Source organism: Lucilia sericata, unplaced genomic scaffold (genome assembly GCF_015586225.1).
Source record: "Lucilia sericata isolate MDLA Ls3-8-SP2 unplaced genomic scaffold, ASM1558622v1 Contig000644F_arrow, whole genome shotgun sequence".
In the NCBI taxonomy this organism is placed as follows: domain Eukaryota; kingdom Metazoa; phylum Arthropoda; class Insecta; order Diptera; family Calliphoridae; genus Lucilia; species Lucilia sericata.
This window is the reverse complement of record NW_023994650.1, coordinates 175456-188392: the sequence shown is the minus strand read 5'-3', so window position 1 is coordinate 188392 and position 12937 is coordinate 175456. Positions and strand designations below refer to the sequence as shown.

General features: G+C 26.9%; 2 protein-coding genes across 5 annotated transcripts; both read left to right on the top strand.

Annotated features, from left to right (window-relative positions):
• The first annotated feature begins 1668 nt into the window (after positions 1 to 1668).
• Positions 1669 to 5942, top strand: LOC119607002. 2 transcript variants are annotated; one of them, XM_037960695.1, is made up of 3 exons: positions 1669 to 5544; positions 5611 to 5717; positions 5780 to 5942. In XM_037960695.1, the coding sequence occupies exon 1, from the start codon at positions 2096 to 2098 to the stop codon at positions 5525 to 5527; it is 3432 nt and encodes a 1143-aa protein (XP_037816623.1). In that variant the 5' UTR covers positions 1669 to 2095; the 3' UTR covers positions 5528 to 5544; positions 5611 to 5717; positions 5780 to 5942. The 2 variants fall into 2 exon arrangements, with proteins under 2 accessions (XP_037816623.1, XP_037816621.1); XM_037960693.1 differs by having other exon boundaries at positions 5605 to 5717; positions 5780 to 5941.
• An 898-nt stretch (positions 5943 to 6840) lies between these two features.
• LOC119607000 lies at positions 6841 to 10528 on the top strand. Of its 3 annotated transcripts, XM_037960690.1 has the most exons (4): positions 6841 to 6969; positions 7035 to 7103; positions 7179 to 10256; positions 10319 to 10528. In XM_037960690.1, the coding sequence occupies exon 3, from the start codon at positions 7277 to 7279 to the stop codon at positions 10223 to 10225; it is 2949 nt and encodes a 982-aa protein (XP_037816618.1). In that variant the 5' UTR covers positions 6841 to 6969; positions 7035 to 7103; positions 7179 to 7276; the 3' UTR covers positions 10226 to 10256; positions 10319 to 10528. The 3 variants fall into 3 exon arrangements, 2 of the variants coding, with proteins under 2 accessions (XP_037816618.1, XP_037816617.1); XR_005231702.1 differs by having other exon boundaries at positions 6848 to 10256; positions 10319 to 10407; positions 10470 to 10526; XM_037960689.1 differs by having other exon boundaries at positions 6848 to 10260.
• Positions 10529 to 12937: the final 2409 nt, after the last annotated feature.

Sequence of the window (12937 nt, the reverse complement as noted above, 5' to 3'; positions counted from 1 at the left end):
ATGTAAAAATTACTTTAATTTTTTTATTAAAAAACTAAAATATAAATGAAAATTTTAAGTTTATTTCTGTTATTAAAAAAATATGAAAAATGTATATATTTAATTAAAAAAAACTGAAAATTAATGTTTAAGCTTATCTTTAAATTAACATTAAAATAACTCAATAAAAAAACTAGAAAAAATCAAAAGAAATAAAATTTCTCTCAAATTTCCATTTGTATATATAATTTTAATACATGCAAAAACGTACTTGTTAATTTATTTAGCTTAAAAATTTCTTTTATAATTTTTTTTCGTTTAATGTTTTTTTTTTTTATATTAAATACTTTTAGTTATAAGTTTTCTTATTAATTTTTTTCCATTTCATGCTAAAAAAATAAACTAAATATTATATTTAATCCTAAAAAATATTATTAAATCTTCATTACATTTAAACAACCATAAAAAATGGAAAACAAATTAATTATAATTAGCTTAAAGTATTATTAATATTTAATTACTAAAGTAATTATTACTTATTAACGTTAAAAGCTTTAAGCTTTTCGTTTAACTTCTTGAAATTACCACAAATTATAATATTATAATAAAATACAAAAAAATCTATAAAAAAAACCAATCATCTTTAAATTACAAAAAAAAATGTTCCAAAAAAACATGAAAAAATACAGAAACTTCTTAAATAAAATTATAATTATTAAAAAAATAATAAAAAAATAAATTAAGTGTTTTAATTTTTGAAGATGAGAAAAGAATTAAGCTCATCTGAAGTGGAATATATGTACATATTTGGTTCAAAATTGAACTTAAATTAATCTTGAATTGATATTTACTGAATAAACTAGATTTGATCCAGAAATGACTAAAAATAGATATAAATCTGAACTATAGTAGAACTAGCACAAAAATAGAGTAATTTTATATTCTTATCAAATAAAAATATTAAATTCCTTAAAAATAATAAAAAAAAAATAATCAACATAACCTCAAAACTACTTCCTAAACTCAATTTGTTTACTTTTTAAAATCTTTTAAAGTAATTTAAGAAAATTTAAAATATTTTTTAAATATTTGCACCAAGTTAAGAAAACGTTTATGTAATAACTGCAGATGTTAAGCTTTAATATTTTAAAATTCCTTTAAGGACTTGAATGAATTCAACATAACCTAACATTATTTTTTTAATTATCATGCTTAAATATGTTAAAATGGGAGAAATGGGAAAACAATTTTTAAAATTCAGTGGGTTTTAAGCTTTAAATTTTTAAATATATCGCTTATTAACTTGAAAACTTCAACATAACCTCAATTTTATTTTAAGTTTTCACGCTTTATTAAGTAAAAATAGATGAAAATGGTAGTATTAATAGATTCCTGTAGGTTTTAAGCTTTTTATTTTGTTTCTTATTAAAGTTTCATTAAGATTATTAGCAGGTAATAGTTTAAAGTAGTTTTATAGCTTAAAATTTTAATTATTTGTTGAAATTTTTGAGGTTATCTTTAATTTTTCACTCAAAATAAATTATAAGCGTTTAAAAAATCCTTTTATATGTCGACACTGTTGTATTTGTATAGATTTAGTTAACAGCGTTGCCAACTTGGAGACAAAAATCGCTTATATGATAGTTTGTTAAAAGAAATGTTATCAACATTGTTCTGCTAACAGAGAGCTGTCAAATTTGTTTTGTTTATAACTTTTAAATTTCTGCGTAAAATTAAACAAAGTTGTAGAAATTTGTGAAAAAAAATTGAGAAATTTAAGGAAAAACATTAAAAAATATCTCTAAAAAGTAGATGTTTATTAAAATAATAGAAGTAAGCACGTGTTTTTATAAAAGTCTGCCTTATAGAAGGAATCATACCAGTTGAGCCCTTAGGAGAGGTTTATATAGTTCCTAAAACTGTATAGCTAACATACCGCCAAAAATTTGACTATATTTTCTGTTGGAGAGTAGCTGCTGTTCAAATTTGTCAGTCTTTCATAGATTGCGTCACCTGTTAACGGAAAGACTGAGTCCTCTGCTTTTGGAGAGAGTTTATACTCTGCTGGCGGATACTGTTTACTTGTCATAGAGTAATACCAGGCTGCTATCTGATAATGGAACAATGTATTCCATCTACTGGAAAAAAGCGCACACGCAGGAGAAGGAAACCTTTTGGCACTACATTGAAAACACGCTATACTAAGGCCTGTTTTATAATGTCAAAAATTAAAGAAAACGAACGTAAAGGTACGCCTCATGAAATGGATCAAATAGATCGTGAGAGATGTGAAATTATTATTGAGGAATACCTTAGGTATCAAAGAACTCAAGCAGACATGAAAAAGAAGGAAGAGCAGAAGGGAATAAGTCTAAATAAGCAAAGTGAAGTGAATAAAATACAAACCGTCGTAAAAAAGGAAGAACCGACAAAGGTTACCGCAGTTAAGAATGAAATAAGTTTACATCAGCAGAATGAAGTGAAAAAGATACAGTCTATAAGAAAGAAGGAAGAGCAGACAAAGGTGGCACCGGAGAAGAGCAAAATAAGTTTAAATCTCCACAATAACACAAAAAAGCCACAGTCCAACATACAAAAGGAAGAACAGACAAATATGGCCCCGGACAAGAAAGGAATAAGTTTTAATCAATGGCGTGAAGTAAAATTAAAGGGAGAAATTAGTTTAAATTCCCAGAATAGAGCGAAAAAGCCTCAGTCCAACATAAAAAAGGAAGAACCGACAAAGATGACACCGAACAAGATAGGAATAAGTTTAAATCAACAGTGTGAAGTGAAACAAACTCCACCCATAATAAAACAGCACCAAGTGCAGATATCAACCTATAAAATTAGGAAGAATAATCTTTGCATGGCTTTGGTTAACGAAAAAGAAGGTAAACTACAACCAGTAATGGTCTCCCAATGGCCAATGATTGAAAAACGTATTAGTGATCTTCAGTTTAAATATAATTTACACAATAAAAACGCTCCTATACCACGCTTCAATTCCGGTGATATATATCGTGGCTACTATTTGATACAGTGCCAGGATGAGTTCTCCAAGGAGTTTCTCTGTAATTGTATAACACAAGTAAAAGATGAATTTGAAGGATTAAGTTTAAATGTAATAGAGATATATAAAATACCAACAGATAGTCCTTTTACGGCAACTTTAGGGGTATCTCATGAAACTTTAGCCGCTCCAAAACGACCAAATTCTCCTCCGGTGTGGCGCAAACTATCACAATCCACCTCAGCTGCTGATAAACATCGTTATTATCTAGCTTCTTTGGATCGTATGAAAATTTTTAATGCAAAGCGTAAATTAAACCAAAATGAGAGAAGAAATGAAAGAAAATGTCGTCGGGCCATTAGGAAATATGAACAACGTAATGGCTTGCCACTAACACAACCCGTTAATGGCGCTAATGGGCCACCACAAAAAAACACACAAGGTTTTCAATTATCAGTTAATTATTTTGAAACAGATGTCTCTCATGATTCAAGGCAACTAGCGGGAGAGTTTTCACAAGCCAACTGGACTGATCAAACAAATAACAATAATTTTCCTAAAGAAGAGCAAAGGTCACTAAATTGGGGTGCTAATAGTTCCTGGAACTCTAAAGAAATGGAGGATGGAAGTAATGCACAAATAAGCGGTAAGTCTTCTTTTAATAGAACTGCCTTTGGAAATAATTATGAATTAGAATTGGAAGCATGCGGGAGGCCAGAAAGTACTTGGAATAATAGTGATACAAAAACAGAGAGATTATTTGAAAGAAGGCAAAAATCTAGCCTTGAGTTTGAGGAAGAAAAAAGTCCAAATAGTTCTTGGAACTTTGAGGAATCTACGAAAGAAAGTAAAGATTTTAACTCGGAAAGTGTAAGGAACTTTGATCAAGAACAAAATTTTAGATCACATCAAACAGCTAATGGTTTGTGGAATGATTTTAATCCAGAATTTGAAAGCAGATATGAACTGAGAGGTAATTCTTCCACAAATTGTCATTCACCAAAGCCTAAATCTAGTGCTAGAAATAATCTGGAAACTGAAGAAACTTGGAGGCCAAACCAAATGGCAAATACTAAATGGAACTATGACAATGTAAAAGGAGGAGACGACTTCAATCTAGAAACTCAAAATTTTCCTCAACAATTAACCTCCTCGGTTGAAAGATCTCAATCGAATAGGGAATCTAATAAATCACATACTGAGACATGGAACTATGGCGATGACAAAGGAGGAAGTTATGGTTCTCCAAATCCCCAATTTAGTAGGGCTAACTACCATCTAGAAAAGCAAAATTTCCCTCAACATTTAAGCTCTTCTGCGGAGCCAAGTTCAAGCAGAAATATGATGGCAAATAGTTCTTGGAATAACTCCGAACCAGCAGAAAGATCTCAAGAGATTAAGGAACCTAATAAATCAAACACTGAGGAGGAATCAGCCAAAATCCTATTGGAAAAACGCATATTTGAACTGTTAAATGCTTTAAGTGGAGACAACATAGAAGAGGAACACTTAAAGCTTCCAAATAAACTTCCTATTACCCAAATTGAACTAAAAACTACCACAGAAAGTACTTCCCAAATATTAGGAAAGCGTAAGTCTGATTTACCACCAACAGAAGTGATAACCCTAACGGATGATAGCGATCAGGAAGAGGAGGAAAAGGCCGAAAAGGAATATTTTAAAGCCTTAGGTTTTCTAAAGAAACTACAAGGTCGTAACCACAAATTTTTAAGTGAACAAGAGCAATTCTTTAAAGAAACCAGTGAATTTATAGTAAGACAATATCAAAACAAATTTGGTTCGAAACAGGAAAAAACTAATAAAAACCAAGGCAAACGAACAAGATGGAACTCAACAGCAAACAATAATACTATTCAACAGATAGCCGGAGGTTCCAGCAATAACTTAACGCAAACAAATAACTCAGTTAATCCTTCAGCAACATCACTCTATACCTCTCTTAAAACTCAACCTGAACTACAAATTGCTATAATAGATCGCCTTAAACCCGATCTAAGTATCGCCAAACATTTGTGGTCCCAAATGGAAGAAAATCTTATTAAAGCTTTACACTATGAAGTTGAAAAGACAAATAATACCAATATCACCCAGTTTGACGCCATGCACTGGAAATATGGCGTTAAAGTGATACAATGTGAAAACATGGAAGCTTTAAATTTCATTAAACGTTTCATTATTAAACAAACCTTACAAAATCCCCGCCAACAATACGATGTTATACCCATTAATGAGCTGCCCAAACGTTCTATAGTTAAAGTTTGGATACCGCCACCAAATGCTGATGATATGGCCATTCTAAAAATAATAAAGGCACAAAATCATACTTTATATACCAACTGTTGGACTCTAATAAATAGTCGTGAGAGATCCAATAGGAATGGTAAAGATTTATATATTAGCATTTCGGCTGCATCGGTGGATAGGTTGAGATATTGTCAAGGGAAAATACGTTATGGTATAAATCGTTTAAAAATGGAACTGCCAGAAGAGCAGGATTTTGGAGTGGAACAATAAGTTGTCGTTAACAGGAGGTTTGTTTGGAGAACTTTTGTTTTAAAGCGTGACTTTAATCGTTTTGTTTTTCTTTGCAGTTTTAGTTTTATAACATTGTAAATATATCAAATAAAAATCTTGAAGTTTTCTCTATAAATAACTGGATTAATATAAACTGGAATGTTTGGATTCTTTTTTTGCAATTTCCAAGGTAAGTTAGCTAAGCTTTAAAGCCCAACATTTATTTAATAATTTTTTTATTATTTCTTTAAGCTTTAATATGATCCTGTGAAATAAATAATAATATTAATAACTTGTCTTATTTTCCTTATAAAAAGTTCAAACTGCTTAGAAGTTTGTATTAGTTGTAGGAAAAACAAGTTAAACTTTAATAAAAAAGGAAGGTAAGTTAAAAAATAGAAATTCAATTAAAGTAAATAGAACAAGAGGAACTTAAGCAAGTGATACAGAAAGTCATAAGCTAGCTGTTCAGTTGCTAAAGCTCCTCAAATATTAAAGTAAAAACTATTAAAAAGAAAAAAATAAAAGTCAGCTGAGTTTTGCAGTGATATTTGCAAAAGTTCTTAATTCATTTTTCAAAGTAAAAATAATTAAAAAGAAAAAAAACTAAAAGTTAGTAGAGATTTGCAAGGATAATTGAACTATTTCTTGAAACTATTTCTTGAAATTAAGTAAAAATTAAAGAAAATAATAGTTGCAGCAAATTCCTTTAGATTTTAAGCTTTAAATTTTAATATTTCCTATAAAACCACGAACAAATTCAACATAACCTCAAAATTATTTTTTTAATTTTTACGCTAAACGAAGTAAATATTAAATAAAACGGTAGTTTTAGTAAATTTCTCTAAGTTTTAAGCTTTAAATTTTAAAATTTCTTTTAAAAACACTAAAAAATTTTTTTATATTATTAAATTTTCTTTCTAACCTCAAAAATGATTTCTTATTTTTATGCCATTTTAAGGGGAAATTTTCAGAAATAGTTGTATTTATAAATTACCGCTGGTTTTAAACTTTAAATTTTAATCTAATCTAAGTGCTAACCTAAAAATTTACACACATTTTGTTAACTTGTTTATGATTTTTTATTAAAATTATTAGCTGACAATAATAATTAATATTTAATTCATATATTATTAATTTTTCTTTTATTTCTATTAATTTTTTAATTAATATATTATACCAAGCTTTAAAAAAAGCCTTTAATTTGTTAGCACTAGCGTATTTCTATAGATTTATTAAACAGCGTTGCCAACTTAGCGTTAAAAACGCTGATTTGCTGTTTAATTTAAAAAGAGTAGTCAACCCTGTTTTGTTTAACTTTAGCTGTCAAAGTATTTGTTTATCAAATTTGCATTTCTTTGCGCTTTGTGAAAAAAGGGAAGAAATACACAAATTGTGTAAAAATTTTAAATAATTATAAAGAGAAATATTGAAAAATATAAGTGAATATTTGTAAAAAGTTGAATTTTCACACAGAATAACTAAAGTAAACACGTGTTTTCTACAGGTGGCGATAAAGGTGCCGTTATTAAGTCACCCGTAGACAGGAATCCGTGTTGAGGAGCTCGTGGTTTTGGTAAAATATATCCAAAGTGTTTTTGTATAATTCCTGCTAAACAGAAAAGATTTTTACTACTTTTTTACTAAGTAGTAGGCAGTTTATCAATCTCCCTTCGAAGGCGTCTCCAGTTGCCGGTTAGGTTTTGGCTATATTATCAATCATAAAGTATTGTGCTACCCGGATTAAATATGGATCAAATGGCTTCATCTTTTGGACATACAGGTTCCGGCGACAGAGAAAATAATAGTTATGCTGAAACTTTAAGAAAACGCTATATAAAAGCCAAGGAGTTATTGCACAAAATAAAGCAAAATGCTCGTTATCGCAAGCGTCCTATATACGATAAAAAAGATCGGGAGAGATGTGAAAAAACCATTAAGGAGTATCGTGAGTATATAATAAACGAACAAAAATTAAAATTTGCAGAAGCTAGGAGAGAAAGGGAGGCTCAGAAAAGGCAAGAGTATAGAGAATCAAGTTATACACAACAGATGGGAGGGAATAGAAAAAAGTCCGAAATAAGAACGTCCTCAAATTCTGGCAGAAATGAGCTTTGTATGGCTTTGGTTAATGAAAAGCTAGGAAACCGACAACCGGTTCCGGCGTCCCAATGGCCAATGATAGAAACGCGTATAAGTGATATTCTATTTAAATATCTTTTAAATAATAAAAATGGTCCAATACCACGTTACGATTCGGGTGAAATATATCGTGGTTACTATTTGTTACAGTGTCAGGATAAGTTCTCCAAGGAGTTTCTCTGCAACTGTATGGCACAGGTTAAAGATGTCTTTGAGGGTTTAAGCTTAAATGTTATAGAAATAGATGAAATACAAAATTCTAATGAACATTCCTTAAACACTACAAATGACTGTGGTAAAGAATCATCAGGAAATGGTGCTATTGAGGAATACAGACGTTATTTAACTTCTATGGATCGTCTGAAATTTTATGCTGGATTGGGTCAGTTAACACGCAACGAACGTAAAAGTCTAAAAAGAATTAAACGTTTCATTAGGGAGTATGAAGAACGTAATAATCTGCCACGTACGCCAATGGATAACATTGGAAATGGTCAACCACAAAATGTTCAAGGCTTTCAATTATCTGTTAATTATGGTGACTCTAACAGCTCTTGTGGTTTAAGGCAGCAAATGGAAGATTTTTCTCAAGGTTCCTGGGGCCATCGATCATCTAGCAATCAATTCCCTAATGATGAACAAAATTCTCAAAATTGGGGTGCTTGGAACTCGGGACAAATGCAGCCTGAAAGTTTTCCACAAACGGGCGGTAATTCCTCAAACTTTAAGGGTGAATTTCCTTTTAATTCCGAAAATAACTATAACACGCAAATGGAACCAAATTGGAGGCCAGATAACTCTTGGAATTGTACAACAGCAGAATCTTTCACTGATAGAAATAACTTTGAGTTTAGGGGCGAACAAAGATCAAATAGTTCTTGGAACTTTGAGGATACACAGGCAAATGATTACCAAGAAATAAGAGGAGATAGACAAGACTTTGACTTTAATGGAAGAAGAAACTTTGATTTAGAATCAAATCAATATAATCGCCCTGAAATGAGAGGAAATAATCAAGGAATAGAAACTTGCAAGACAGCTAACAATAACTATGAAACAGAACAAATGAAACAGGCAAATGATTACCAAGAAATGAGAGGAAATAGACAAGACTTTGACTTTAATGGAAGAAGATACTTTGATTCAGAATCAAATCAATATAATCGCCCTGAAATGAGAGGAAATAATCAAGGAATAGAAACTTCCATGGCAGCTAATAATAACTATGAAACAGAACAATCATGGAGACAAAATCAAATGGCAAATACTGCCTGGAAATATGATGAGCCAAAGGGAGCAAACTACACTTCCCCTAATACCCAATTTATGACAACACACTTCAATCAGGAATCCCAAAATTCTTCTCAACAATTAACATCTTTCGCAGCAAGTTCTAGCAGAAATGTGACGGCTTGGAATAACACTAATCCAGCTGAAAGAACACAAATGATTAATCAGGTTGAACCATCTAAAATCCAATTGGAAAAACAACTTTTTGAATTGTTAAATGCACTGGGTGCAAACAAACCACCAGTTTCCCAAACTCAACTACAAAATGCCAGAGATAGCCACTCTCAAAATTTAGGAAAACGTAAATCTGATTTAAAAGCAACCGAAGTCATAACCTTATCGGATGATAGCGATCACGAGGAGAAGGTGGAGAAAAAAGCCGAAATGGAATATTATAAAGCTTTGGCACACTTGAGAAAATTAGAAGGTCGTGCCAGCGAAAATTTAAGCGAACAAGAGAAATTCTTTAAAGAAACCAGTGAATTTATTGTCAAACAATATGAAACCAAATTTTGCTCTAAGACAAAGCAAACTAACAACAACCAGTCGCAGGAGAAACCAAATGAAAGCCAACACAACAAAAAAACAAGATGGAACTCATCCACAAACAATAACTATGCCGAGCCGCAGACATCAGATAGTTCTAACCAACTCATTAGCTATCCAAATCCGGCTCTTTGGAAGCTCTCGACAAACTCCAACCTTCCTCATGTTAACAACAATTCACAACTACAAATTGCCATAATCGATCGTAATGAAACGGATCTAAAATTAAACAAACGTTTGTGGTCCCAACTGGAAGGAGATCTTTTTAAAGCTTTACGCTATGAAGTAGAAAAGACAAACAATAACAATATAAGACAATTTGATGCTAAACAATGGAAGAATGGCTTTAAAATAGTAAAATGTGAAAATATACAAGCTTTAGATTTCATCAAAAGGTTTATTATCAAACAAAAGCTTTTAAATCCACGGCAGCAATATGATTTTATACCTGTAAGTGAGCTGCCCAAACAACCCGTTGTTAGAGTTTGGATACCGCCACCAAATGCAGATGATATGTCAATACTAAAGATTTTAAAGGATGATAATCAAGCATTACATTCCAGAAGCTGGACTCTGAAATATAGTCGTAAAAGACCCCATAATAATGGCAAAGATTTATATATTTACATTTCGACTCTAGCTGTGGAAAAGTTGAGCTCTTGTCAAGGCGAAATACGTTATGGTAATAAACGTTTGAAAATGGAGCTGTTAGATGAGTAGAAATAGGATGTTTAAGGAGAGAAACGAGAAGGTTTGTTTTAAGCAAATTTGTTACAAAAATTTTATCTTTAATCGTTTGGTTTTTCTTTGCAGTTTTTTAAAGAAATTCCTAAAAACTTTGTAAACATATAACTGAAGAAAATAAACCTCGAAAAGTCTTAAAAAATAAGGCAAATTTCAAAGTAGGCAAAGCTTTTCCTTTTTTAAAGCTTAAAATTTATTTAATCTTATTCTTTTCTTTTAGTTTTAATATGATCCTATGAATTAACTAAATAAAAAACTTAAAAGCTGGAATTTTTGACAAAAAAATGGAGAAAATCATTTTATAACTGGCAAGTAAATATCAATTATCTGAAAATCACGTAAATAGAAATAAAAAGAAAAAAAATCAAAAAATAATGATAAACAAGAATACATCAAGGAAAAAGCTCATAAACTTTGATCTAACTAAAATATGAAATAGAATGAAACGTTAAAAAGAACTTGTAAGAAATCTTAAAAATCCGTTTTCTTTAAAATTTACAATATTCAAAAAATTTCAATATTTTATTTATTTTTTTAATATTTTTTCCAAAAAAAAATTGTTTTTTGTTCACAAAAAATATCAATATTTAAAAAAAAAATTTAATATCTATTTTATAATTTTCAATATTTTTTAAGAGCTTTCAATATATTTTTCATATTTTCAATATTTTTTTATATTTTCAATATTTTTTAAAATATTGAAATATTTGTTTAAAAAAATTTTCAATATATTTTATTAAATTTTCAATATTTTTTTTTTAATTTCAATATATTTTTTTATATTTTTCAATATATATATATATATATATTTTTTAATTTTCAATATTTTTCAATATACTTATGTATATGTATTTTTTAATTTTCAATATTTATTTTACTTTATAATTTTCAATATTTTTTTTAATTTTCAATATTTTTTTTTAATTTTCAACATTTTTTTTTTAATTTTCAATCGTTTTTTTTAATTTTCAATATTTTTTTTAATTTTCAATATTTTTTTAAAAAATTTTCAATATTTTTTTAAAAAATTTTCAATATTTTTTTAAAAAATTTCCCATATTTTTTTTAAAAAATTTTCAATATTTTTTTTTTAAATTTTAAACATTTTTTTTTAATATTCAATATACTTTTTTAATTTTCAATATTTTCTATAAATTTCAATATTTTTTATATTTTCAATATTTTTCAATATATATATTTTTCTTAATTTTCAATATTTATTTTATTTTATAATTTTCAATATTTTTTTTTAATTTTCAATATTTTTTTTTTAATTTTCAATATTTTTTTTTAATTTTCAATATTTTTTTAAAAAATATTCAATATTTTGTTAAAAAATTTCCAATTTTGTTTTTTAAATTTTAAACATTTTTTTTAATATTCAATATACTTTTTTAATTTTCAATATTTTCTATAAATTTCAATATTTTTTATATTTTCAAAAATTTTCAATATTTTTTTTAAATTTTCAATATTTTTTTAAAAAATTTCCAATAATTTTTTAAAAAATGTTAAATATATATATTTTTTTTAATATTCAATATACTTTTTTAATTTTCAATATTTTCTATAAGTTTCAATATTTTTCAAAATTTTTCAATATATTTTTTTTAAATTTTTAATATTTTTTTTAAAAAATTTCCAATTATTTTTTAAAAAATGTTAAATATTTTTTTTTAATAGTCAATATACTTTTTTAATTTTCAATATTTTCTATAAATTTCAATATTTTTTTATATTATCATTATTTTTCAAAAATTTTCAATATATTTTTTTAATTTTTAATATATTTTTTTAAATTTCAATAATGTTTAGAAATTTTCAATATTTTTTTTTAAAGTTTTCATTACATTTATCTTAAATTTTCTACATTTTTTTTTAATTTTCAATATCTTTCTTATATTTTCAATATTTTTCTAAGATTTTATTTTTTTAGGATTTTCAATATTTTAAAAAAAAATTTAATATTTTTTTAACATTTTCAATATTTGTAAAAATTTGTCAATATTTTTATTTTACAGTTTTTCAATATTTTTCAAAGATTTTCAATATTTTCTACCTTTTTTATATTTTTTTAAAAATTTAAAAAAATTTTCAATATCTTTTTTTTTAATTTTAAATATATTTTTTAAATTTCCAATATTCTTATTTTTTTTTAAATTTTTAATATTTAAAATTTTTTTTTTTCAGATTTTCAATATTGTTCATAGATTTTCAATATTTTTTAATATATTTTTAAAAATTTCCATTTATTTTTTAATTTTCAATATTTTTTTATAAATTTTTATTATTTAAAATGTTTAAAAATTTTTAATGTTTTTCAAAAATTTGCAATATTTTTTTAAATTTTAACATTTTTTAATAATATTCAATATTTTTCAAAAAAGTTCCATTTTTTATAATTTTCAATATTGAAATATTTTTAAAATATTCAATATTTTTTAAAAATTCAATATTTCTTTAACATTTTAAATATTTTTCAAATAGTTTCAATATATTCTTTTAAGTTTCATGAACATTTTCAATATTTTTTTAATATTCTATAATTTTTAAAAATGTTCAATAACATTCTATATATTTCTTTTTCTCAATATTTTTAAAAAATTATCAATATTTTTCAATACAAATTCAATATTTTCCAAAAATTTTTATATTTTTAAACACTTTCAACATTTTTTTTTATAAATT